The sequence below is a fragment of the Tenrec ecaudatus genome, chromosome 9 (assembly GCF_050624435.1).
Source record: "Tenrec ecaudatus isolate mTenEca1 chromosome 9, mTenEca1.hap1, whole genome shotgun sequence".
In the NCBI taxonomy this organism is placed as follows: Eukaryota; Metazoa; Chordata; class Mammalia; order Afrosoricida; family Tenrecidae; genus Tenrec; species Tenrec ecaudatus.
The window spans coordinates 83,297,933-83,324,016 of NC_134538.1; the positions used below are offsets into that span (position 1 = coordinate 83,297,933).

At 45.5% G+C, this 26,084-nt stretch overlaps 1 protein-coding gene across 4 annotated transcripts in view; it reads left to right on the forward strand.

Moving 5' to 3' along the window:
* The window catches only part of OSBPL3 (oxysterol binding protein like 3), a 235,460-nt gene that overhangs the window by 88,144 nt on the left and 121,232 nt on the right, over positions 1 to 26,084 (forward strand). For all 4 annotated transcript variants that reach the window (XM_075558278.1, XM_075558279.1, XM_075558280.1 and 1 more), the window contains exon 2: positions 21,386 to 21,625. In XM_075558278.1, the coding sequence (XP_075414393.1) occupies positions 21,533 to 21,625 (93 nt within the window). In that variant the 5' untranslated portion in view covers positions 21,386 to 21,532. The remainder of the gene's footprint in view (positions 1 to 21,385; positions 21,626 to 26,084) is intronic.

Here is a 26,084-nt window from a genome sequence, read left to right on the forward strand (position 1 = left end):
CGCCCTTAGTCACCCTTTAGGCCTGGGACCAAATTCACCTGAGTGACTCAATTTTCAGCCAAACGGATACACGGGTCTCCAAAAGGAACTGTAATGCCAGGGGGTCTTCAGTCTCTGGCAGTGCTTTGACACTGAGCCTAAGGTGTTCGGCAGCTCCTTCCTCCGAAGCGGGCAGACAAGTCCTTCTTCGCTGTCTGTTCTTGGTCTGGAAGCTCCGTCTGAAACGTGTACACTTTGGGTGACGCTCTTCTGGCCTTTGAACTACCAGTGACATAGCTTCTGATATCACAACAGTGAAGAAGCCACCAGGCACAAACTGACAGACTGGTGCTAAGAGGATAAACCGAGGTGTCTCGGAAGAAGTACAGCCTGAGTGCTCCGTCGAGGCAGGGATGGCAAGACTGGCTCACACGCTGTGGACGCGGGGTCAGGAGAGACAGTCCCTGGAGAAGGATCAAGGACCTGGCTGCAACAATAGATTCAAGTGTAGGGTGACTGAGGGTGTCACAGGCCTAGGCAGGGGTTCACCCTGTTGTGCCTAAAATCACTATGGGTCAGAACCAACCGGATGGCACTGAAGAACAATAGTACCAGTTTTTTGGGGGGGGGTCATTTATATTGTTCACAGATGATAGGGAGAAGTTGTCCAAAATCACCGCTATTTCCTAATCCGTGCAACTTCCCTACGACAGATATTTTTTAATGAACCAGCACGTTGAGCTTCCCTGTGAATTTTGTGCTTCAACAAAAAGCTCTCTATAGTCCAGGTTGCGAAGTCTTTTGTTTTATTTTCCAGATAAGCAGGAATGACTGAAATGCACATTTAGATGAGTGACACAATGTCCCAGGTCTTCCCAGGCTTGAAAAGTCTTGCTGCCCTTAAGTCAGGTTTGGCCTCATACTGACTCTTTGGGGCAGAGTAGAACTACCCCATAGAGAACCACTGGTGACTTTAACACACCCACCTGCTGATTAGCAGCTGAGTCCTTAACCACTGTACCACCAGGGGTTCATCTTGCCTTAGAGATTCCTTATGAAAGGTGCTGATGTCTAATGGGGAGTAGGGTGGCTTTCCAGTGGGGACCAGGTCCTGCCTTTATCTATCAGTTTTTTGGTCTGCTAACCGCAAGGTTAGAGGTTCAAACCCACCACCTATACCTAGGGAGACAGATAAGGATGGAAACCCCAGGAAAGATCCACCGTCTTGGAAACCATATAAAGACAGGGTCACTTTGCTTCAGAATGGACTTGATACTGTTACAGGTTCAAGTACATGACAGCCACTATAATGTCTTGATAATTTGGAAGAGTCTTTATTCGGTTAAAACCGCAATGCTAGAATCTAAAAGTGATTCATTGATTACAGTCCCGAGTACACATTTCAGTCCACCTTTGAAGGCAGAAACTCATTTATATTTGTCTAGGACTTAAGCATGGACGGAGCAGAAAGCAAAATTAATGCTACTATTCTCTACAGTGAATGAGCATTACAGGGTACAGCACTGATTCTAGAAACCCGGTTCCTGGTTACAACATCAAAAGGAACAATATTATTAATTACAATCAGAACACGAGAGTGCATTCTAAAATCAATCACTAGTGCGGCTTTCTGAGATGGGAGTGGGGAGGAGGCAGGCCATCAGCAGCTAACAAAAATGGAGGTTCTTTTGCTCGTCTGCCTCAGTCTAGTGGGTTTGGGTTTGGTTTAGGACACCAGGGAGTCTATCTTGGGACATGCGAGTGCTCGCCGATGTGGCTGCAGTGTTACCACTTCGCTATTTTGGATTGGGGTCAGAGTTGGAAAGGTATTTTGCCCCTAAACAAGCGCATGGGCCTCTCTGGGCAGGCTGGGTACATGGCCATGGGCTTATAACCGGCTTCTAGGCAAAAATCAAAACAACAATAAACAAACAAAATGTGCTTTGCAGCAGATTTACACTTGACCATTTGCAACATAACTTCCTGAAGGTTGGGGTTATCTGTGCTTGCTCTGTGCAGCACTTGTGACTGACATACTGAAGGAAACGCAAGCCCAGACCCCGGTAGCGGCTCTATCGGGCAGAGTAGAACTGCTCCATAGGGTTTCTAAGACGGTTGCTCTTTTCCAGCAGAGAGAGCCTCGTCTTCCCCCTTGGGTTTGCGGTTAGCAGCCCAGCGCTTCATTCGCTGCAGCACTGTGGCCCTTTCCTTCAACTGCAAACCTTTGTCATTGACGTGTGCTGTTCCTTAGGTTAGTGGTGAGCTGGCCTGTGTGAGTGTGTGTGCACACCCGTGCTTCCATTTTAACCTGCTCCTGGTGTCTCCGACAATCAGAGTGGGAGTGAGATGGCTTCTTTCTCTCTCCTCCCCCTCCCCTCCCCCCCCTCCTCCTTCTTCATGTGGGACTGTGTCCATGCTAAATGTAAAGCAAGCTTGAAAATCAGAGATCAACCAACTGTTTGAGAGCTTGAAGGTTATTTCAGCATCACATCTAGATCAGCCTGTTAGTCATCCTGTAAAGGTTTCAGTAAACCCTTCTTGTCTTGTAAATGCCAAAACCCCGAACCCAACAAACTGCCATCAAGTTGTTTCTGACTCATAGCAGCTCTGTAAGATAGAGAACTGCCCCTGTGGGTTTCCAAGGAAACACATCTGTACCGGAGCAGACAGCCTCATCATTTTCCCTCAGAGCAGCTGGTGGATTTGACACGTGGAGAGCTGCTGACCTTGCTTGACCTGTAACCCGCTTCATTACCAGGGCTCCTTCTAGAAATGAGATTTGAACCTGGGACCTCTTGCACCCTCAGAATCATATTCCTAAACCATCCAACTGATTTACTTATAAATAGGCCTTCACTAATCTAAGCCTGTGCTCCCTACCAGAATATAGTAGAAGGAAGCCTTTGCCATGTGGAAGGACCCGGGTTTCATTTCTAGATATGATTCTCAACAACCGCTCAGAGGAGGAGGGGGAGCCTGAGTTCCGGAACGTTTGATGTGGCAGCCAGGGTTCACAAGGTTTGCCATTTGTACCTGTGTTTCCACGTGTTGCAGTTGACTTTGACCTTGGACTTTTGCTAATTCCTTTCTTCCTTCCCATGATCTTATCAAAGCAGAGAAATACATTCAGAAGGCTTTGTGTGAACTGATCTGGAATCAGAGACCTTTCTGTGGATGTTAATTTGCTGGTTTCTTTTCAATTGAGCGTGTTATTTTAAAGTTATCCTGTGAGGATTTTCAAAACCTTCTTCTTGAACTCTTCTTCTTTTCTGTTTCAAAACAAGTCTTTGTTGAATCTTGGGACTAGATACCAAATATCACATCTGATTCTGTGTAATTGAGAAAAACAAATGGGATGGGGGCAGGTGGGGACTATTGAGAGATAATAGGCCTACCCTAACACTTGCCCATTTAAAGTATTAGATTATTTTTATATTATACTCACAAATTGTGCAGTGGTCACCATTGTCTAATTCCAGAGCATTTGATCTCTGCTAAAAGAAACCCAGTACTAGGAAGCTGTCACTCCCCAGCTGTGGCCCCTCCCTGTTTTGGCTCATGTATCGGTGCTTCATTCCTTTTCACGGTCGGATAGTATTCCCTTGCATGGGCTCACCACTTTCTGGGTTTTTTTTTATTATTCCGTTAATGGCCCTCTGAACATTTACTTATAGGCTATTATGAATATTAGCACCATGAACATTTGGGTACAGGTCTAGAGAAATGTTTTCATTTATCTTGTGTTTATATCTAGGAGTGAAATTCCTGAGTCATATGACAACTCTATTTGTAGCCTTTTAAGCAGTCTTGAAGCTGTTTTCTAAAATGACTGTACACCTTTACCCTCCCACCAGCCATGAATGATGGTTCTGATTTCTCCCTCTCTTGGTCAGTATTGGTCTGTCTTTTGGACTCTTGTCATTCCAGTGGGGTGATGTGGTATCTCACTTTGGCTATACCTGGGACTTCCTGACTGATTCCTGATTTTGAGCATTGTTTCCTATACTTAGTGACTATTATTTGTATCTCATTTTTGGAGAAATATCTGTTGAGATCTTTGCCTGTTTTAAATTGAGTTATTTGGCTTATTGTTGAGTTGTGGGCTTTGCAAGTTCCCCACCCCTATTTTGTGGCTTTGTCCTTTCTTGAATCTGTCCTTAGACGCACCCAAGTTTGAACTTTTGAACAAATTCAATAACTCGAGTTTTTCTTTATTATTTGTACTTTGGTTCAATTTAGGTATATTGTCCGTACTATCCCAAAATTAGGTTGGAAATGTGTCTTTGAATTGCTATTGTATTTTAAAGTCAGTTTTAGGTCTAGCCTTGCCACTTAGTGTAAGATCAGGCAGAGACTAGGCTTTCAGTCGTGGTTTCCTGAGTGACGCTAAAAGCCGAAGTCAAAGGGTGATTCTAAGAATTAAAAAATGTAACACATGTAGGTGAATGTAGCATGCATGAGAAATTATAGGTACGGCATATGTCTATTGCCTTTTCCATCACCTTTTCCTTGATTCAGGAGCCCTGATAGCGTAGTGGGTTACCCGCAGAATGCCTAACCTTGAAGTTAGCAGTTCAAACCCGCACCTATTCCTCAGGAGAATAATGAGGCTTTCCACCCGCATAAAGAGCTACCGCCTCAGGAACCCACCGGGGTAGTTCTACTCTGTTTTATAGGAGCCTATGAGTCAGAATTGACTTGATGGTAGTGTGGGTTTTTTTTAATGGTTTTGAATTATTTTATTTATTTTCTGATTTTTTTTTAAAGCCAACCTTGCCCCATGGTCAAGCTGTCTGATCCATGATCATCATGACTCATCATTCCCAAATCTTCTCGTCTGCTTTGTGGTCTTGTCTGTTTCAGGTTGTGCTCACGGTGCCTCTCTCGGGTCTAGAACAGAGCCTGGCACCTGAGAGCGTTCAATGAGCATTTGTTTAGGAGGCACTGAATGGGATCCCGTTTCCTTGTTGACATGTCCCGATATAGCACGTACTGCTTGGGAATGTGTTCCTAAGTAAGCACACAGTTCTGTTGTGAATATTTAATCCCTGAGATCTCACCCCCTACCCAGATTCTTCTCAGCAGTTTCTCCAGTTAACTTATTAAAGTCGTAACTGCCTTGAGTGGCACTTTGTCCTATAAATAATGCTGTGCTTCCCATCCAGATGTTTCCCCTTCAGGCGTATTTCGGACCAAACTAGGAAGGATTGAGTCTGAGCAGTAAGCTTTAGAAAGCAGGTGAGGAGAAGAGAAGGGGAGGGGAGGGAATGGGCATGGGGACTGGGAAGGGGGGCGGTGGGTATGGGGGGGCAGGGGTATGTGATTGTAAGGATTCCGGTGATGCTGAAGTCAAGTAAATGCATGAGCGTTGCTTACTGTTTTAAAAATGGGATAGTCATGGTTTGTTTATTTGGAAAGAATTCAAGCAGAGACATGAAACTGTAAGCAAAGAGCAGCCAATGGTTTTTACTGGCTTCGATGTGTCTGATTCATAACCGAGAAATGGTGCCCGTGCAGGTGAAGTCATTGTTTTCCTGATGGGTAGACCAACTTTGAAGGCTCGGTGTCCCCCAGGGTGAACTAGGATAAGTGAGCATTAAAAGCAGACAGGATTGTCGGGCTGAGGAATGGCGACAGGTGTTACCTCAAAGAACGGATTCCATCTTCTAACAGGTTTGGGATTTCAACCCAGGTAACGGGGTCTTTTTGATTTTCCGGTTTGTTTGCTTTTCTTTCTCAGACTTTTAATAGCCAGTGTGTCTCATACTGTTTCTGAGAGGGAAATGCAGAGGCATATGCCTCAAAATAATTGGACTCTGGAGACTTACTTTTCCTTCCACAGAGAACCCTGCAGGACTGGCATTTAGTAGAACTCGTTTGGAATATAATTATGATCCAGGGTAATATCCTTATTTTTCAGACATGGGGGCTGATTTCTCAGTCTTTGTGGGATGCTGTCTTTTAAGAAGGGTCATGTCTGCTGGGACAGTACATAGCAGCTCACTGTGTCCTTTGTCGTAGAAGTGAGCGCTTAAATTAGTAGTTGTAACCAAACTCGTGAGACATTCTGTATTTGCATATAAACCCAAACCCCAAACCACTGCTGTTGAGTCTCTTGTGACTCACGGGACCCTAAAGCACGGAGTAGAACGGCCCCTAAGCTGGTAAATGGTTCTTGGGGGCAGAAAGTTTTCTCTTCCTCCCCAGGAGTAATGGGTGGGTTTGAACTACCAGCCTTGTGGTCAGCAGCCCAACACTTAACCCCCTATATCACCAGGGCTCCTATTTGTGCATGTAAGTTATAGGATGACCTACCTTCCAATTTCTAAATATATATATATATTTTTAAATCTGTTATCCTAGTGTTAGGCCAGAGTGATACCTGATAATCACTGATCCACTGACCTGGTAACTCTTGATTCCTGCAACTCCGATTCATATCCTAAAACATGGGGTACAGGAAGAGGCCGGAGAGAGAGGACACATACAAAACACGACCCCGGTTCCTTCTCTGGAGTCAACCAAATGTAGAAATTGTCGTACTCAGTGGGTTGAGGCCAACTTGCTGGGACTTGGAGGGCTTTACGGAGTGCTACGGCAGGGCACACTGTAAACGTGCGTGACTGCTGTATTTTCATATTTAACAGTCCATGAAAATATGGTTTGCCAAAACATCCTGCATAGTACACCTTGTTTGTGTAAAACCATGGTATTCTCGCAGGAATTCTTCCTGATTCCACTCCGTTCCTTCTTCTAAGACGTTGAATAAGGTCTATTTATATATTCTTCCTTTAAACTGAGGGAGCTGGATGCATGGAAGGGACCTTCGGGGTGCAGCTGCCTTCGTGTCTAGTAAAGTGAGCTTGTTGGACGTGGGGTGTTTGCTCCCACTGTGCTGGAAACAGCAGTCCAGTGGGATTCCTGGAGTCAGGGGTGTGCCTTTCTCACCCTGTGTTCAAAGAGCACCACCTTTCTTGTCTGGTTTTTCGGGAAGCTTCTGTACCACGCTGACAGTGGTCTGGAAGTACAATGCTAGAGCAAGCCTCTCCGTGCTTCTCCAACAGCGACACACTAGCTGAAGAAGGACCAGAAGCTGAAGCGGACTCTGGGGTACCCGAGTTGGAATGTGCAGTGTGTGGGGTGTGTTACCACAGATCGGTGTCCTAAAACAGAAATCCATTGTCTCCCAGTTTCATTGTCCAGCGCAGAGTATCAGCAGAGACTCGCTCGCCCTCAAGACTGTGAAAGACCCCTTACCTTTCCCAGCTTCTGGCACGTGTGTGTGTTAGGTGCTGTCGAGTCCGTGAAGACTCATAGCGATTCTGTGTACAACCGGACCCTGCACGGCCCGGCACATCCTGACAGTTGTTCCTATTCCAGAGTCTACTATGTCAGTCTGTCTCCTTTTATACTGGCCCTCCACTTTACCAAGCATGATGTCCTTCTCAGTGACGAGTCTCCCCTGATGACATGTCCGAAGTACGTAAGATGAAGTCTTGCCTACCTTGCCTCCATGAAGCACTCTGGCCTTACTTTTTCCCCAGACAGATAGGTTTGCCCTTTTAGCAGTCCATGGTAGTTTCAATATTCTTCTCCAGCGCCACAAACGTTGTCAGATACAATGGGCCAGTTCTGGTAGCCTCAGGCATTCCTTGGCTCAGAGCAGCAGCTTTTACCTCTAGTCCTGGCCTCTAGTTTACCATGGCTGTCTGTCCTGTGTGGGCCTCTGTCTCTTCTCTGTAATCCGGGTGTCAGTCATGTTGCACCAGGGCCTCCTGTGCTTTATTCAGCCTCATGTCAGATCAACTAATAACATTTTGAAAGACCCTGCTTTCAAATTGGGGCTACCAGAGGCAGGAGAGATGAGAAAGGATTTGTCCCAGAGCCCTTTGAGATGCCCCGGACGGGCTGACACTGCATTCAGGCTAGTCATCTCCAGAACTGTAAGACAGTACATTTCTCTTCTTATCAGCCATCCAAGTCAGGACCAGGAACCTAAGGCAGTGATCTCTTAGGATTTGCTGCAGCCAAGTGAGGTGGTCTCTCCTGTCTTTCCCTCTGCTTCCGGCCATTCTTCTGCTCCTGCTCTGATGACGAGGCCCCACCCTCCATGTGGCTGTGAGGGTCTCATCTGTGGTTCGCTGGGCACAGGTAGCCTTCCAGGAATCCTGTGTGTGGTTAGCTAAGTCTTTGTAGGGCAGCATCAACTAACTAGACAGCTCCTTGGCTTAATCCAAGAGTGTACCACGTTCTTACTAAAGGACTGAAGGGTGCTTGAGATCTTGATTAAGAAAATTTACTGCTTAGAACCGTGTAAGTGAACCCACTTAGAACTTGTACTTCGGGTTCCTCGTCCATTTGGGGGGTGGGGGTGGTTCCTGATGGAGTACAATGCCATGGGCTTTGAAGTGTGGCTTCCAGTCCTAGCTGTATCTCAACTGACCCTATGAAATTGTAAGACAACTTCTGTGTGGCCCAGGTGACAGTCAGAAACCCATTCCCAACCACTCCTCTCTACCCCCCACCCCCCGGTTTTATTGGCGGCTCTTACAACTCTTGTTACAAACCGTACATCAATTGTACCTGACATATTCGTACATATATTCCATCATTTTCCCCCCTAGACATTCACTTTCCTTTGAGCCCTTGGGATCAACTCCTCATTTTTTTCCCTCCCTCCTCCCTGCCTCCCCACAACCCTCATGGCCCCCTGATAGATTGTAGATAGTTAATTATTTTCAAATCTCACACTGACCGCCATCTCCCTTCCCCTCTGGTTTCTGTGTTCTTCCCCCTGACTCGGGGTGCGTGGTTTCTGTTGCTCTTCCCCTTGACCGGGGGAATGTGCTATTTACTGTGATTGGTGACCTCTCTCCCCACTTCTACCCCCCCTTCCCCGTACCCTTTTAGTATCTCTATTCCCATTCCTGTTCCTAGGTTCCATGTGTTGTGAGTTTTATCTCTTGCCCATGCCTATGGACATCCTCCCATCTAGTCTACATTGGGAGGTGGTACTGAGGTCATGATGGGGGGTAGTGAGGAGGTCTCCAAGAAACAGGTATATTGCGGGACCCATTAGTGCTCTACTCCACCCTAATTGACTCCTCTGTGGGGGGATGATCCATTGTCCACACATGGGCTTTGGGTCTCTGCTCCAACCTCCCCTCCATTCTCACCAATGCATTTTTGTTTGTTTGTTTACTGTTTGTTGTGAATCTTCTGATGCCTGTTGCCCAGGCCTGATGACACCTCATGATCGCACCGGCTGGTGAGCTTCTTCTGTGTGAGCTTATTGCTTCACTGTTGGATGGCCGCTTGTTTAACTTCAAGCCTTTAAACAATATATCTTTTAAAGCCGGGCACCATACTCTGTCTTTACCACATCTACTTATGCACCCAATTTGTCTTCAGAGATTGTGTGTGTGTGTGTGTGTGTGTGTGTGTGTGTGTGTGTGTGTGTGTGGCTGGGGGAGGGTGAGCATCACAGAATGCCAACTTGTTAGAACAATGTGTTCTTGTATTGAGGGAAGATATGAGCCAAGGCCCAAGGTCTGTCTGCAGCTTCAGTGTATTGCCTTATAAATATATGTGCATAGGCCAATCCCACTATTGTTATGGATTATGTATTTGCATAAATTCAATCTGTTAATCTCCCTATCTATGCCTTTGCTTCCTAGAGCTTGCTTCTGTTTTCTTTTGCCTCCTGCCTCACCATCACTTTCCCCTTCTTCCACCTCTTAGTGCTTCCTCTCCACTAGCTTGATGTTGCTCTAATACTCACAGGCTCTCCACCCTCTCCTAGATGCTGGTCCTGCTTCCCCAGTTGTTCCCCTGTCCATGATGCTGTCTGCTCACCACCCCCTCCTCCCCACCTCCTTCTTCCTCCTCTACCTTCCAGGACCATTGGCCCCATTGCCTGCGCCCAGGCTTCCCTCCCATGGTCCAACCCATATAATTATGCAACCCATCTATGTCCTAGTCTGAACAGTAAGAAAACCTACGCCCGACCACTCCTTAAGCTACGTGAAGATAAATGCAAAATGATAAATGAAGGTTTTAAGGTTTGGGCTTAAAGTTACTTTCACAAAAAGCATCAAAGGGTTTGTTTGTCCCTTCGTCTTTGCGTTCAGTCTTCGGTAATGCTGGTTCCTAGCTGGATGACCGCCATTCTTTTCTACCTGGGACTCTGTGTGTGTGTTCTCTTCCCACGGGTACTAGGGGCTTCCTCACAGTATGGCGGCTGTGTTTAAGGACAAGTATCTTCAGAAAAAGCGTGACCTGGAAGCTATACTGCCCTTTCCAACCTAGCTTTGGAAGCCATGAGGTGTCATTGCTGTCAATCATAAGCCCACCCAGATTCAAGAAAAAGGATCCATGGTAGTTAGAGTTTATGTCAGCTTGAATTTGTATGAAGGTGTCAGGGTCGAGTCCAGCCTGTCAGTCAGCTCCGAGCCTGATGATGCCTCCATGTGCATCCAGCACCCTGTGATCTTCCTGCATCCTGCTTCACCTCTCTGCACCTGAAAAGGGCCCCAGCCAGCATCAGACCCATGGACTAAGTTGACTAAACTGGGATGCCTTCTCGATGTAAGATACTTCTTGGTCTATCAGTGCCATTGAGTCAATGCCGACTCATAGCTGTTCTGTAGGACAGAGTATACTGCCCCTGTGGGTTTCTGAGGCTGTAACTCTTTATGGGAGTAGGAAGCCCTGCCTTTCTCCCATACTTCGTGATATAAAACTCTTTTGTATGCATATATGAATGTTCACTAGACAACCCATTCTAACACAGGATTCTAGACCCGACCTCCCCATAGTGTCAGCCTCTCCAAGCATGAGTGTGATATCTATACATAGATGCACATATAGATCTATTCACACATATGCTGCCTATATAACATTCGAATATATATAATGATACCAATAAATATATGTAGTTATAACACACATACTATATAAATATGATTACAAATATAGACCCACAAGTATCATATATGTGATGTATGTATAATATATATATGATATTTATTGGCATAATCAGCTGCTTGTAACGATGAAGCGGAATTGGCATCACCTTGTCCTAAGCCATAATAAGCCTGAAGCACAGACTTGGGTCTGGAGACTGGGATTTCCCTTTTTAATGGGGTACGGTTGTCATCACTGCTCTGTGCTGGGGCAGCTCTGCCTTTGGAGGTGAGGGTGAATGAATAATTGCCATTTGCATAGCACTTGGGGATCTTTGATGAAGGATGCCATATAACTACCGCGTGGTAGTATGTGAACACTCCTTCATTGTGTGTAACTCCCTCATTATACAGATGCCCGGGAGAAGCATCAAGCCCACAAGAATTCATGGGGCTGGCTGTGGTTCCCGTTGTTCAGTTACCTCTTTATGTGAATGTGATGGAATCCCACTAGTTTAATACATTGTTTACACCTCACACTTTGACTTTCCTTTTCTAAATTTAATCTCTATTGCTTGTTACTCTTTTGTAACACTCATTAGGTATAAACTCCTAAATGAATTAGGATCCATTTTTTCTGTAAAATCTTCTAAGTTCAATTGATGGATACTTTTGAATGTTTCATTCTGTTTCTGAAATAAAACACATTTTGGTAAAAAGCCTTTCCCGGTAGATATGGGGTTCCTGGGTGGCACACGAGGTTGCGTGCTCAGTCATTAACCAAAGTTTGGCAGTTTGAACCCACTCAGTGGTACCTTGGAAGAAAGGTCTGGTGATTTCCTTCTACAGCAAAATCAGCATTTGAAACCTCTCTGGGCCGTGGTTCTGCTTGGACACCCATGGGGTCACCATGCATTAGAATCAACGTGACAGTAACTGGTGTTGAGCAACTAGCGGCTGCTAACCACAAGATCAGCAGTTGGGAACCACCAGGCACTCTTGAGGAGCAAGATGACGCTTTCTCCTCCCGTAAAGAGTGACAGTGCCGCTCAGAAACCCACAGGGGCAGCTCTCGCCTCCTCTACGGGGTCGCTACGAGTCAGCATCAACTGGATGGCAGTGAGTTTGGGATTTGGGTTTTTTTTTTTGTTTTTTTTTTTGTATAACGGAGAAGCAGCCCTGGTGATGATGTGTGATAAGGCTGGATTTTTAACAGTAAGGTCGAGATGAGGCTGCTTGTTCATGTACAGATTTACAGTCTAGGAAACTCACACAGGGTTGCTATGAGTAGAAATCAACTTGATGGCAGTGGGTTTGTTTGTAGGTTAGTATTTTGGAAGGGCATTGATTGGCCATCAATTTGATAAATAATCTACTGCATGGCAGGAAATGTGATAGTTGGGGGAAAATTTTTAAATGTGACACGGCCCTTGTTTTAAAGCTGCCTGTGATGTAGCCATTCTGTCGGAGAGAGAAAGAGTACTTGCCCTCACATAGATAGCATTAATGAGAGCTTCATGGTGTCCTGCCGTGGTAAGCCCTACAAACTACCCTCATTTCCTAAAATGCTGTTTCTCTGCCTTTCGTTTATTCCTCCTTCTTAATCCCACCCCTTATGCAAAATTCTTTATTTTTATTTACTCATTTAAAAGTATGTCATGTTCACTGTCTTGCAGCAGCTCTGGATCATAATTTCTTACATCCCCCCTTCCCCCGTGTTCTCAGTGGAGCCCTGGAGGCAGAGTGTTCTACATTGGACTGCTAGCTGCAGGGTCAGCAGTTTGAAACCATTAGCCACTCATTGGAAGAAAGTCGAGGCTTTCTTCTCCAGAAAAGAGGTATATTCTCAAAACTCCAAGGGGTAGCTCCACCCTGTCCTATGGGGTCACACTGAGTGGCCTTGGCTCAATGGCAGTGAGTTTTGCCGTGATATGTTCACTAAAAGAGCCCTGATGATAGAGTGGAGTAAGTATTGGGCTGCTAACTGTAGGGTGAGCAGTTCAAACCCACAAGCTGCTCTGCAGGAGAAAGGTGAGGCTTTCTCTGCTCCCATAGCCATTTACAGTCTTATAGGAATCCCTACTCAGGGTCTCTGTGATCAGAAGCGCTTCATTGGGGGTTTGGACTTTTACTCAGGGAGCCCCGGTGTTAGTGTGGGTTATTAGTAAGTATTAGCTGGCTTTGTCAAATCCAGGGTTCACGGCTATCTTTCAAACCTCTTACAAGCCATTATTTATTATTGCTCTTGCAGGTTGGGGAGGATAACTCAAAATATAGCTCAGGAATTTCATTTTCTAGACTTTGGTTTACGCCGAAATTCTCAGCCCTGGAGTTGTTTTGAGTAAGGTGGACAGACCCGCCTGCAGGGTGTACATGTGATCCGTTCACTGCTAGGGTATTGAGTTTCTTGTCATTTGAGAGCCTCCTGATAGTTCCTATGTAATATCATTCATTGCTAAGTGTTTACATTTCTGAAAGCACAATTAGTAGATTTTGATGGGAGTTAGAGGCATTTTGAAAATTCACATTGACAGTTCTCAGTGACTCAGTGGATAGTCTTTTTAGAGAAGCAATGAAATGCTGTATGAGGTTTCCACTCGTTAAAACTATCGTGCTTCAGCCGTGGTTGTCAGTTAAAGGAGGTAACACCACCCACTGATAAAATTCAAACCACAAGATGTTATTTTAGGCTCTTGGGTGATGCTAACTTCTTACCCTTTAAACTGCTAAGTCACATCCTGTTTTGCATTTTAATTTGGTATAAATTAGATGCAGCAGACAGAGGTCTGGCATGAGATACTAAAATGAGATGAAATACAAATAAGAGAAGGCAGTTCTGTGGAGTAAATCTTTCTATCATTTCTGGATGCAAGCTAACCGCCCTGACAATTCAGTTGCTGGGGAGCGTTTCATAACTCCCATGCCCTGGTCTTACTCTTTGCATATTTGGTTGGCTTGGGAAGAAGTGGGCCAGGTGTTAGTACTTTGTAGATGCTCCCTAGAGTTGAGCTACATTGTGTGAGGTTTCCCCTTACACCCTAGACTCCATCCGCCAACTTTGCCCCTGACATTACATCTACTTGGGCAAATCCTGAGGAGCCCTGGTAGCACTGTGGGATAAGCTTTGGGCTGTCAAATTCCAGGGCTGTGATTCAAACCTATCATCAGCTCTGCTGGCTGGAGATGAGGCTGTTTGCTCCCCTGGAGGCTTAGTCTCAGAAACCCTAGGTCAGGGATGGACTCAGTGTGTGAATAAGCCAAATCCTACCCCCATGCCAAGGCAAAACCTGTTTCTCAAGCAACATCTAACCGTGCGTGTTAGGCCGGGTTGACTATAGGAACAACTCCAGTGACACTCAAATCTATGTAAGAAAGAGCTTTTTTATATGAAGAAGTAATTATATCTCAGGAAAACTTTCCCGTCCAGGCCAGTTCCAGTCCACAAGTAGGATGCTAGTCCCTAAGTCCCTCTTCAGACTCACACAGCCACATGCAATGATGCCGAATTCACAGGAAAATCACAAGCCAGTGGGTGCAGATTTGTGCAGATACAATGGCGGTGGCTCCACCAGCTTTCTGGGGGGCTTGCCAGCAGGAAGATGAAGGCAGAGAAGGGGAATGAGGAGTTCCCAGGGCCCTCCTCATGAGAAGGTCACGCCCACAAGGAGGCCCCATCAGTTGAATAGCACCCCTACGCTTTGATCTCTCAAGTTGACACGAGATGATGTAACTGCCACACCGTATTATGAGCGCGCACCCCAGGGCCTAACAGGTCACTGTGTAGCTGTGTCACATGCCTGTTTAAAATCTATCAACAATCGTGGCCAGTGGTGATGAATGATGTGGCTTTTATCTTTCTGCATTTCAAGCCTTGTTCCAAAGTCAGCACTCTGCTTGGATGGTTTAAAAATAGTCCATTCACACTTGTGTCATTGTAGTTTTGAGGAGATGTTAAAAGACAAAAAAAAGTTTTAAAATCATGTAGCATCTTCTTTTTTATATTGTGAATGAGTCTAGGGTCCTACCTTGTACTGCTGGTGCCTCTTTCAGGAAGCTAGGAGGGGAAGGAGGGGTATCTGATGAGCCATCTTTGCAAGCCACATGTTACCTTCTTTTTCTCATTGAATCCTAACAAAGAGCTGAGGGGCAGATACCAGCCCCCCGTTTTATACCTACAACACTGAAGGTCAGAGAAGCTGGCATGGAGGTCAAGGTTCACCAATCTGTAGGCAGGATCACCACGTCACACCTTGGCCTGACTCCTTCAGAGGCACAGCGGTGGTGCGTACATGCCTCCTTGCGGTGGTGCGTACATGCCTCCTTGCATTCCCTCCCCGCCCCCCCCCCCCATTGTGTACTTTTTTTCTAGTAAAAAATTACTTTCCAGAATAAGTCTTGAAAATCAGCGTTGGCTGCGACAATGCTTGGCAGCCATTGTTCATCTAGTCTCTCCTCTTTTGGGTGGACCTCAAAGCTCTATTGGTCCTAATGGAGGCCCAGGGACGGCATTGTTTGCATGCTTTTTTGCCCACTTGACTTTTAGTTCTCCATTTCACTTGGGCCCGACCCCCAGCTGCTCAGAGGTGGGTGGCTAAGGACCCCACCCATTTCTGTGGGGAGATGGGGACCTCGCCCATCTCTGTGGCCCCAGAATCGGAATTTTGAACTCACGTCTGTGCTGCTGGCTTTTCACAAATATCAGGTTAGCTGGCCTCCCACGACAGAGAGGAAAGAGAAAGGCATAGAATGACTCCTCGCCACCCAGGTACCCCCACCAGGTCACGTGTTAAAAGGAAAGTGAGCCCCACGCTAAATTCCATCTCATCCAACACTCTCTTAGGAAGAAGGCACAAAACCAGGCAGGCAACCTGCTCCTGACGCCCCGGTCTCGGTCCCTCAGGCATGCTGACGTGGACCTGCAGGAGAGGTTTATTTAGCACAGATGGGCAGCACCCAGCAGGAGGATGACAGCCACTGGAATAGCCGCAGATGCTGGAGTCCTGGAGCTGAGTGGTGGCCCCGTGAATATTTACAAATGCTGGAGTTCATGGAGATCACTGCTGGTGGCATAGGTTTGCATTGCACTCCCAACCACAAGGTCAGCAGTTTGAAACCCCGACTGCTCTGCAGGAGAAAGATGAGGCTTTCTACTCCTGTAAAGAGGTACAGTCTCTGAAACCCACAGGGGCAGTTCTACCCTGACCTATAGGCTCACTATGAGTCAGCAGTGAGTCAATGAAAGTTCATGGAGCTGGATCTGCACTTCACTGCATGTAAGGGACAGGAAAGCAGGGAAGATATTTTATCTTGTTCAAATCAATTAACCCCTGAGACGTTTCCCGTGGAAGGGATGGAAGGTTCCTTCATTTGTTCCTCGTTCTTGTCTCATACACCCCTAGAGGACTCTGGTCCTTGGGCAAGTATCCCCACCATTAAGGGATTTGACTTCATCCTTCCTACCAGGTAAACAACAACTTTAGCCATTTGGAGTCGAAGATACCAGACTTTGGTGAGAGTCCTCTAAGCCGAGGCCCTTTGTCCTAGGGCTCCTGCCAAGGTCTTTCCCCGGTGACCCCCCGCCCAACCCTGGACAGTCCCCTAACCCCGCTGCCATCAGCAGGCTCTGACTCGTGAGGATGGCATGTGTGTCCGGGTTGGACTGTGTTCCAGAGGGTTATCAGTGTCTGATTCTTCAGAAATAGACTTCCCGATCCTTCTCCCAAGCTGCCTCTGAACGGACTCGAGCCTCCAACTTGCACAACCCGAGGCTGGAACTAACAATCTCCACCTTGCCTCTGCGGAGCCTTCGTCCTGGGTGACTGAGGCTTCCATTCTGCCCATTGCCCTGGTCTAAACAGAGCCATTTCCAGGGCTTTAACTTCTTTCCCCATTTAAGCTGCCCTTGATAAGTTTAAGCTGCCCTTGATAAGTTTAGCTACATTGTAATAAAGTTATCGACATTTTAATCCCTAACACATGTGGGTGTTTGTCTTATTGTAACATATGGTGAATTGGGGAAAGGTTCACAGAGCATGTCATCCTTTTTCCATACAAGAGCCATACCCCTTTGGTTTCATGCCATTGATTACAATCCCCCCAACGTAACATCACGAATACCCCACTTCCTCTCTGCACACACCATGCCCGTTCCTTCTCCTTTCCTCTCCCTTCTGAACGTTGTCCTCGCGCAAATGCTACCTCTTTCACCTCAAATGGTGGGTGATTGTCGGGTCCTCATGAATCCCTTTCTCTTGCTCAAACCTGGGAGGTGAGCTCGTTTCCAGCCTGAAGGGGTGTCTCTGGGCCATAATCTAGGAGTCTCAATTGTCTATCTAACAAGAAGTCTGGTCATTCGATGACTTGGAGTTAGCTGAGGCTTGGCAAGGAGGTTCTGGAGCCTGATAGAATTTGTCTAGATCACTCCAGACCGCCCTGGGCTGGGTGTGGGAGGGCCAGTGGATTTCCTTGGCTATGGAAAAGAGCAGCACGTGTGTTTGGGGGAGTGGGGACAGACTAACAGTGCTCGCTTTCTGGGGTGTGCCCGGTGAAGAGATAAAGATGCCCCTGCTCATCAGCACTCGCCTGATTTGGCTTCGTTTCAGCCTTCTTATGGCATCATTGTATCGCCCAGTGGTCCTCTCCTCCTGCTTCTTCTCACCTGGCAGAAGCAGAAAACAGAACCCCTGTGTTGGTGTTCCTAATCCAGCCTGGAATGCGTTGCCCTGGCGATGCCTGCCCCCACCTGCATTTTATCACTTAGGCTTCCCTTGCGTGTCTTTGCCTTCTCAAACAACCACAGCCAACACTGTTATTAAACAGACTATTAAGATAGCTTTATGGCCTCACTTGGCAATTTTTAACTAAATCACATTTGCTTCTGACTTCAGGTACATGAGTCATGCTCCCGTGAGTGAGGCGAACTTTGCTGGCGCCGATACAGCGTCCGTCCAGAGATAGGCACGCTCATGGGAGAGTCACATCGGAATTTAGGGCTTATCGGTACCTTCATTTCATATTCTGAGATTTTAATATTTCTCCTCAGGTCAGTGTTGGTGCTTGGTTCTAACATTTTTTTTAATGTCCCTAGATTTTATTCTGTTGTTGGGAATATGTACAACAACTCATACACCATTCGAATCGCTTGTACCCTGTTCTAGCACGCACACCACCCTCTCCTTTTTCGGCTACTGGGGCTCCATAATTCCTTGCAGTGACCACACGACTCACCGACAGTACTCGTGACAACAGGGCTTATTAAGGCTGCTGACAGGTTCCAATGCAGGCGGGCGGTGCTCAGGATAGGTGTTCGGTCAGGACATGTTAAGAAGCTCTTTCTGGGCTGCAGTAAGCTTCCAAGGGCATGTTTCTTTGCTGTAAGCGTCAAGCCACACGTACTCAGCTCCAGCTCTGTCGTCGGTGAGCGCAGCTCCCTGGATTAAGTGCCCAAAGGCACCGCTCCGCGAGCTAGCCTCCTACCCACATGCATGCTGCTTTCCTTGCTCAGTGCGCTACGGGGTCTAGCCCTCTGAGTCAGGCCCTGGCTCCAGGTTCTTCTGCGTCTCCACTGCCAATCCTCTGACGTCACAGCTGTCCTCTGGACCAAGGAAGGTCACAGTGCAGGGGTCTTGGGGTCCATAGAATAAGCTCTACTCTTCATTCTCGCTGGTAGTAAAATGCCCTCGCCCTGCTTCAGTGAGGCTCATTTTATACCCACCAAGATGAACTCGCGACGGAGCCTGTTAAGCACTCACAACTGAATCCTATCAGTGTCTCCCCCCCACCTTCTCCTACCCAGACTCATCAGGAAAAGGTCATTTGGTGGGAGTCACAGAGACGATAACTAGAAAAGCCGAGTAAAATAATTTGCTGCCCTGCTGGCCACCCCCGTCTCGTACAGCCCATGGTTGCTTTCATGCACGAAGGCTTATCGCCCCACACTTTTAATCATTCTACCATGAACTACCCGTAAAAGCTCATAAGCCAGCCACATCGTACCTCTGTTTCCCCCATTTCCTTTTTCTTTTTAAAATAGCTTTATTGGCATATACTTCATATGTCATACAATCTAATCATTCAACCATAGTAAGAAGTTGGGCAATCAATCTACTGCCATCAGCTTCTGAATATTTTCCCCTCACACTCATTGTTACTCCCCATCTCCCTAACCTCCTTGGCCATGCCCCTAGGCAATTATGAATCCAGTGCCTGTCTCTATAGATTTACCTATCTTGGATTTCATATACAGAAAATCATACAAACAAACAGGAAGCAGAAAAACAAAGCAAAAACATCAACAACAATGACCAGAAAACAACAACAACCCAGAACAACTTCAATCGAAAAGCAGAAAATATTAAAAACAGAAACAACTTTAAAATGGATTAAAAGGGAGATCCAGTGTAAAGTATTCCATTTTAACCTAACTACATCTGCTGTAATCAACTTCATGATGTTGTCTGTCTGGTGGCAAGAGGATTCGCCAGAGGCATAGTCCATGTGGGGACTCTGAATGAATTTTGCGCCTCCACTGTCATCCATACCCTTTTACAAACCAAGTGTTCATAGCACCCCCCATCCCTATCTTAGATGCTCAGTTTTCAAATGGGAGCCCTAGTGGTATAGTGCATTGTGTGTTGAGCTCCTAATTACAAGGTCAGCAGTTCAAAACCACTAGCCACTCCACCAGAGAAAGGTGAGGCTTTCTACCCATGTAAAGATTTACAGTCTGACAGACAGACAGGAGCAGTTCCACACAAGTCCTATTAGGTCATTGTGAGTCAGAATCACCTTTTTGGCCGTAAGTCCTTTCTCTGTAGTCTTCCCTTCCAGTGAAAGAGTAGGTACAATTTAGTGATAGCGACACCATTCATCAAGGTGTGCAACAATTCTCACCCTCCTTTCCTGAGCCCTTCTTTTCTTACTCGCGAGCACTCTGCATCCTCCAAGTTCCCATTTAATCTTTCGAGCGCTGCTGTCAATGTGGCCCCACACAGGTAGTTCTTCCAAGGGCATGCTGTTCAAGGTAGACCTTCTTTTGCTGGTAAAGCTTAGCTACTAGTCTGTTTTTAAGAAGACAAAGACTATTTGTGATAGTTGAAGTCTTTGAGATGGTCTCAGAGCAAAGGTTTCAGTGGTTCATCGCCCTCCCCAAAAGCTAGCATCCATAAAAATGTGAAATTCTGTTCTGTATCTTCTCCCGTTTGATCAGGATTTTTATAGGAAACCTTTTATCAAAAGATTCCAGAATGGTAGCTGGGCACCCTCCAGTTCTAGCCAAGACGAATGGCCATTGTTCATGGAGGCAACTAGCCACCCATCCCACACTCTCCTCCTTTAGCGACTCTCCTTCCTCCGGTGCTCCAGTGGAATCGAGACCCACTGTTGTGACTTGCAAGTCCTGGAGACCTGTGTAACAAACACTATGTAACAAACTAGGAGATACAAAAGAAGCATTAAACATGTTCGTAGACCAAGTAAGGAGGCTACTTCATGCACTGTGACCCTAAACTTCTAAACCAGGAACCCCAATCCCATGAGGTGCTTGGCTGGTCATTGTTATAAATATACCTATCGTACAACTTCCACCACTCCAACTTGTTGCAGGTGTGCAACTTTACAGCAGTTGTAATAATCAGCTGTGCCACCCTACCATTAATCAATGCGATTTTCCCATCTTTGTTAACCCCTGTTTCTCCCTTCCTTTGACCTCTGATCATCACTAATCAGCTTTGATAGCCATGAATAAGCACTAAAGGCATTCTTGTCCATGTTTTTGTATAGGCATATTTCCATTGTTTCCTTGGGTCTATAGCTTAAGGTGGACTTGCCAGGTCACGTGGTAGCTCTGCTTCACTGTTAGAGGAACAGCAAAACTGGTTTCCATAGAGGGCGCACCATTGTTACATTCTCATGCATTCGTTAAACACCTACTATGTGGCTTTAAGGAGCCTGGTTGCACAGTTGTGGAGCAAGCGACTGCTCATAAATGACTGGCTGTTTGACCCGGCCAGCACTTCTTCAGAAGGAGGTGACCGTCCACTTGCATCCAGAAACCTCCTGAGGTAGTTCCACTCGGTCCTATGGCATTACCGGAGATAGAATCCGTTTGGTTTTGTAGATACCAGCCAAGCAAAAAGGGCTGTCATTCCTTGACATCCTGCACACTCTTGTTCGTTTCCGTTTTGTTTTGTTGCGGTTGATGTCGGTCTTCTAATGAGTGTGAAGTAGTAGCTCCGTGTGGTGAGTGATGGTTTTGTGATACTGATTTTGTAGGTGTCTTGACTCAAACTTTCTCCTTAGCATTCTCAAATCTGTCACATTGCAAAGCTACATGGAAAACAACCTACGCACGATTTCCAGTGAGAGAAGTCTCCAATGCAGCGAAACGTTGCGACACTGTAACCTGTAGATCGGATTTGCTACCTACAGACAATCGATAGCCCATTACAGATGATGTCCATACCTCTGACCTTCCCTCTCTCTTCCTGTCTCTTGGTTTTCAGGGATTCCTTCCCGGTCACCCGGAATGCTTTCACATCGTGCTGGCCGAAAGCTGAGCCACCTGCTCGCGTGGGGTTTCCATCCTCTCGGCTCCATTCCCTGCTGATGGCATTTTGACGGCACCGAGGCCAACTCACCTACTGTTGACAATGAGTGATGAGAAGAGCCTTGGGGTGTCCCAAAAACTGGTCTCCCCTTCAAGGAGCACAAGCAGCTGCTCCTCCAAGCAGGGAAGCCGACAGGTAAAGTTTAATTCTTAGAGCTATCTTAGACAATTATCTATCTATTTATTTTCACTGTGTCTCAAAACCCTTATCTAGTAATGCTTTCCCCCCTACTTTTCACAGTTTTATGATACATATAATTCATGTATCATACAATTCAGTGGTTTAAGCACAAAAAGAAGTGGTGCAGTAATCACCACAACCTATTTTAGAGCATTTTCTTCATTTCTGTATCCACTACTATTAGTTCCCCACCCCCACCCCAACCTCCTCTGCACCTTTGTGGGTGTTAGGTGCCATTACCCCAAGAAACCAGTGATCTAGTTACTGTCTCTATAGATTTACATATCTCGGATCTCATACAAGAAAAACAGACCGAAAAACAAAACAGAACTGTACACCGATAACCAAATGAAACCAGAAAAAATCTCAATCCAAAAGAAAGCAAAAAATAATTAAACTGAGGACAAATTCAAAATGGGTCAAACGGTAGAAGAAATCAAAAGGTGTTCAACTTTAACCCAACTACACCTGTGTGAATCCACTTCCCAATGTACTTGGTCTGGTAACAAGCTATTCACATCTCTAGTTCATTCAGATTTTTAAATGCAAATTTAAATCAAGAAATTTCCAGCTTAAAATGTACACATTTATTTGGGAAATTGTACTTCCCAGTTTAAGAGAATTTTCTTCCAACCATATCATACTTACATAATAAGAGATCATTCCAGATTATTTTAATGATGTAGCTTGAGTGCCTACCAGGTAGGAATGACTATGTCTGGATCTTTGTATTATTTAATGTTATCCTTCCAAATTCTTTTCAACTTTCACCTCGGTATAAAGAAAACAAAAATCCTCACAAATAGACCAATAAGCAGCATCACAATAAACAGGGGGAAAGATTGAAGTTGTCACGGATTTCATTGTGCTTGGATACACAATCAACATGCGTGGGAGCAACAGCAGGAAATCAGATCAAGAATTGCATTGGGCAAAATGGCTGCAACGAACTTCTTTAAAGTGTCAACGAGCAAAGCCGCTCCATGGAAGACCACGGTGGGCCCCACCCGATCCGTGTGGTTTCTAGTTGCCTCGTGTGCCCACGAACGCTGGGCATGAGTGAATGAGCAAGGTGAGAGGCTAATCGATACATTTGGACTGTGGTGCTGGCAAAGAATATCGGAAGTCCTGTGGACTGCCAGAAGAGTGAACCAATCCATCTGGGGAAGTACAGCTGGAATGCTTCCTGGGAGTAAGGACTGAAGCTTGTTCCCACACTTTGGTCATGCTAGGAGGGCCTCATCCCTGGAGAACGACATCTTCTTGCTGGGTAAAGTAGAGGATCAATGAAAAGGAGGAGGAGCTTCAAGGGGATGGAGGGACACGGTGACTGCTGGCAGTGGGCCGAAACACAGCAGTGGCTGTGCAGATGGTACAGCGCTGGGCAGTGTTTTGTTTCCTTGTACATGGGGTTGCCAAGAGTCATTGTTCCGCAGCTGACTCAGACTGACTGGGGTCTTGCCCAAGACACACATCTAATAAGTGGCAAAACAAGAAACCCAAACTCCCTGTGCTTGGCTCCAGAACCACAGTTCCTGCTAACCAAAACAAACTAACAAGAAAGAACTTTCCAGTAATTATTCCCTTTTCCCTTCCTGCTAGTCCTTAAACCTTTTATGACAGCTTCTAATCACAGATGGCCCTGTAACTTCAAGTTTCATTTACATAGTTTCTTTAATGAACAAGAGAAGCTAATCAATAGGAAACTGGCCGAAGGAATTAAAAAGGAAGAAGAAAGAAGGGCTTGAGGGATTAGTTCCTAAATAACTTCGGGCTTGAGGGATTAGTTCCTAAATAACTTCAGTTAATTATGTGTCGTTATTGCGGCTTTTGTTGTTTTTTTAATAGATCTCTGTTGGCAGAATTCGCTGGCTGTAGATCAGTGGAAGGAAATGCATGCGAGTCATAGGCATTCTTCCACCTACAGTTAGGAAAGGAGTGGCTGTCGGAAAGCCATGGGCTACAACCCGCTGGTCCCTAAGCCTTTTCCGGGTCTGCCTGCTGTGCTGCCTTTGCCTCCGCTGCCTGGGAAGCACCGGCCCAAGAATCTGTCCCAGCTGCTTAGTTCCCGTTTGGAAGCAACAGTCAAGCCAGCCTCCCACCTCAGACATGTCCACCCTTTTGTGACACGTCATCCCCAGGGTCTCCATTGGCAATTTGCCTGTGCCCGGGACAAGGAGGGAGTTGGCAACTTTGAAACACTACATCACGTCGTTCAAATCTTTGATGCCAGACCAATCAGATTTTGCCAGAGGCCTGACATTGGAGGACTCTTTCGAGATCTCCCAAGATGGATGAGGAAGACGAATGTTTTCAGAACTCCCATCCCTTCCTTCTGGCGCTTATTAAAGGGTGACCCTCGCCCTCTTTTACAGCTTTCCTGTATTGATTTTGATGGTGCATCTTCATGGAGACACGTCTCTCCATAAACCTGGTCCTCGGGAGGAATTCTGATTGGAATAAAGTCAGAACGTGCGTGTGTGTGTGTGTGTGTGTGTGTGTCCCTCTATACCTAATAGCAAATAATACAGTGGACCCCCCGGATCTCGACACTGATATGTTCTGGAAGGAGCATCGAGATGAGATGCAGTCGAGTTCTGAATCAATTTTTCCCTTAAGAAATAACTGAGAACCGATTAATCTGTTCTTGACCACCAAGTTTTAACCCTAAACTTGTCTTTTTATACAAAACATTACACAGAAATTTCAAAGTAAATAAGTTCAGAGTTAAATAGTATAATTTAAATAAGAAACACAACATTGAAAAAGTTTTTAACAACTACAGTGTGACCCATGCCTTGAGGCTGATTGAGGATCTGGATCTGTGGGCACGGATGTGGAGAGGAGGGATGGAGAGAGAGTCGTTGTTTGGAAGGGGAATCCCCTTCCATAAAATCAGCTGGTTGCTGCTTTTCAGTTTTTGCCCTTCTTTGCCTTTTTTCACTAGGACCTGGCTGCTTTCTCCTTAAAAAAAAAAAAAAATCTGTCTAATGTGGTCTGCTGTTGGTGTTTCCTTAACTGTTTTCTATAAGGGTTTACTGAATTATCAATAATATCAATAACATGGCTAACCAGTTCCTTATCATGATGATTCTTTTCAAAAAACTTTTTAAAAAAATATAAAGACAGTACAAAAAGCCACAAAAACTAAGAAAATTATAGCAAAATGCTTGGAACACAGCTGCAAAAGGTTTAAACAACTTGTACTAACAACGCCAGCTAACGCTGAGTGACCGAAACACGAACTGCTTTTGTTTACAAGAATCACCTGTGTTGGGTCGAATTCAGGTGTTTTGTTTGAGCACCGATGCAAAATTTTCTGGACATTTCACAACAAAAACCGATTATGTTGAATACTGATGCGGTCGAGTACCGGGGTTCTACTGTCTTATGCCCTCCTTTGGTAGGAAAACAGCAGTAATAAATGCTCGGAACACTATAGGAATTTGAGCCATGCAGTGAAATCTTCAGATTAAATACTATAGATATCAGAGTTATTAGATACTACATATATTACACACTATAGATGTGTGTATGTTATTTGAAGTTGATTGGCTTGGTTTTCAGAATAGTTTTGATGTTGGCTTTTTGTGAGAAATGACCTTATGAAAAAGCAAGAGGGATATATACTTGATAACTACCGTATATACTCAAATATAAGCCGACCCGAGTATAAGCCAAGGTACCTAATTATTACCTGGGAAACCAGAAAAACCAATTGACTCGAGTATAAGCCTAGGGCGGAAAATGCAGAAGCTATTGGTGAGTTTCAATAATCAAAACAAATGAAAACAAAATTAATAAAAATTGAGACATCAGTGGGGTAATATATTTAAATATTTATTTTAAATTAAAACGTAAATAAAGGACGACAAGTAATTTAACTTTAGTAAACCAGTACAGTAAGTGGAAAATAGGTTCAACAAAAACAATATGTTATCAACAATGATACCTTAAGAGTACTATTCCCTGAGCTCAATCAGCAACCAAGCTAAAATGTAGAGTTAAAATCCTTCAAAACTGGATTCCTCATCATCATCCGTATCCCAATGCAGAGCTTCAGCTGGTGTGAGGTCATCATAGACGCTGTCCTCACTGAGATCGCCGTCATCACCATCACTGCTGTCATTTTCATACAAAGTACAGTCTTCACTGCCATTCATAGCATTACTAATACTACATTTCTGGAAGGCACGTCGCAACATGTCTTCTGGGATGTCTTCCCATGCATCTCGAACCCACTGTGCTATTAACTCTATGTCAGGCTTCATGATATTTCCTCCTTTTGTTAGTCGGGCTTGACCAGATGACATCCAGTCATGCCAGTGACCCGTGTATAAGCCGAACCCCAGTTTTCCAGCACATTTTTTTGTGCTGAAAAACTCGGCTTATATCTGAGTATATATGGTAAATT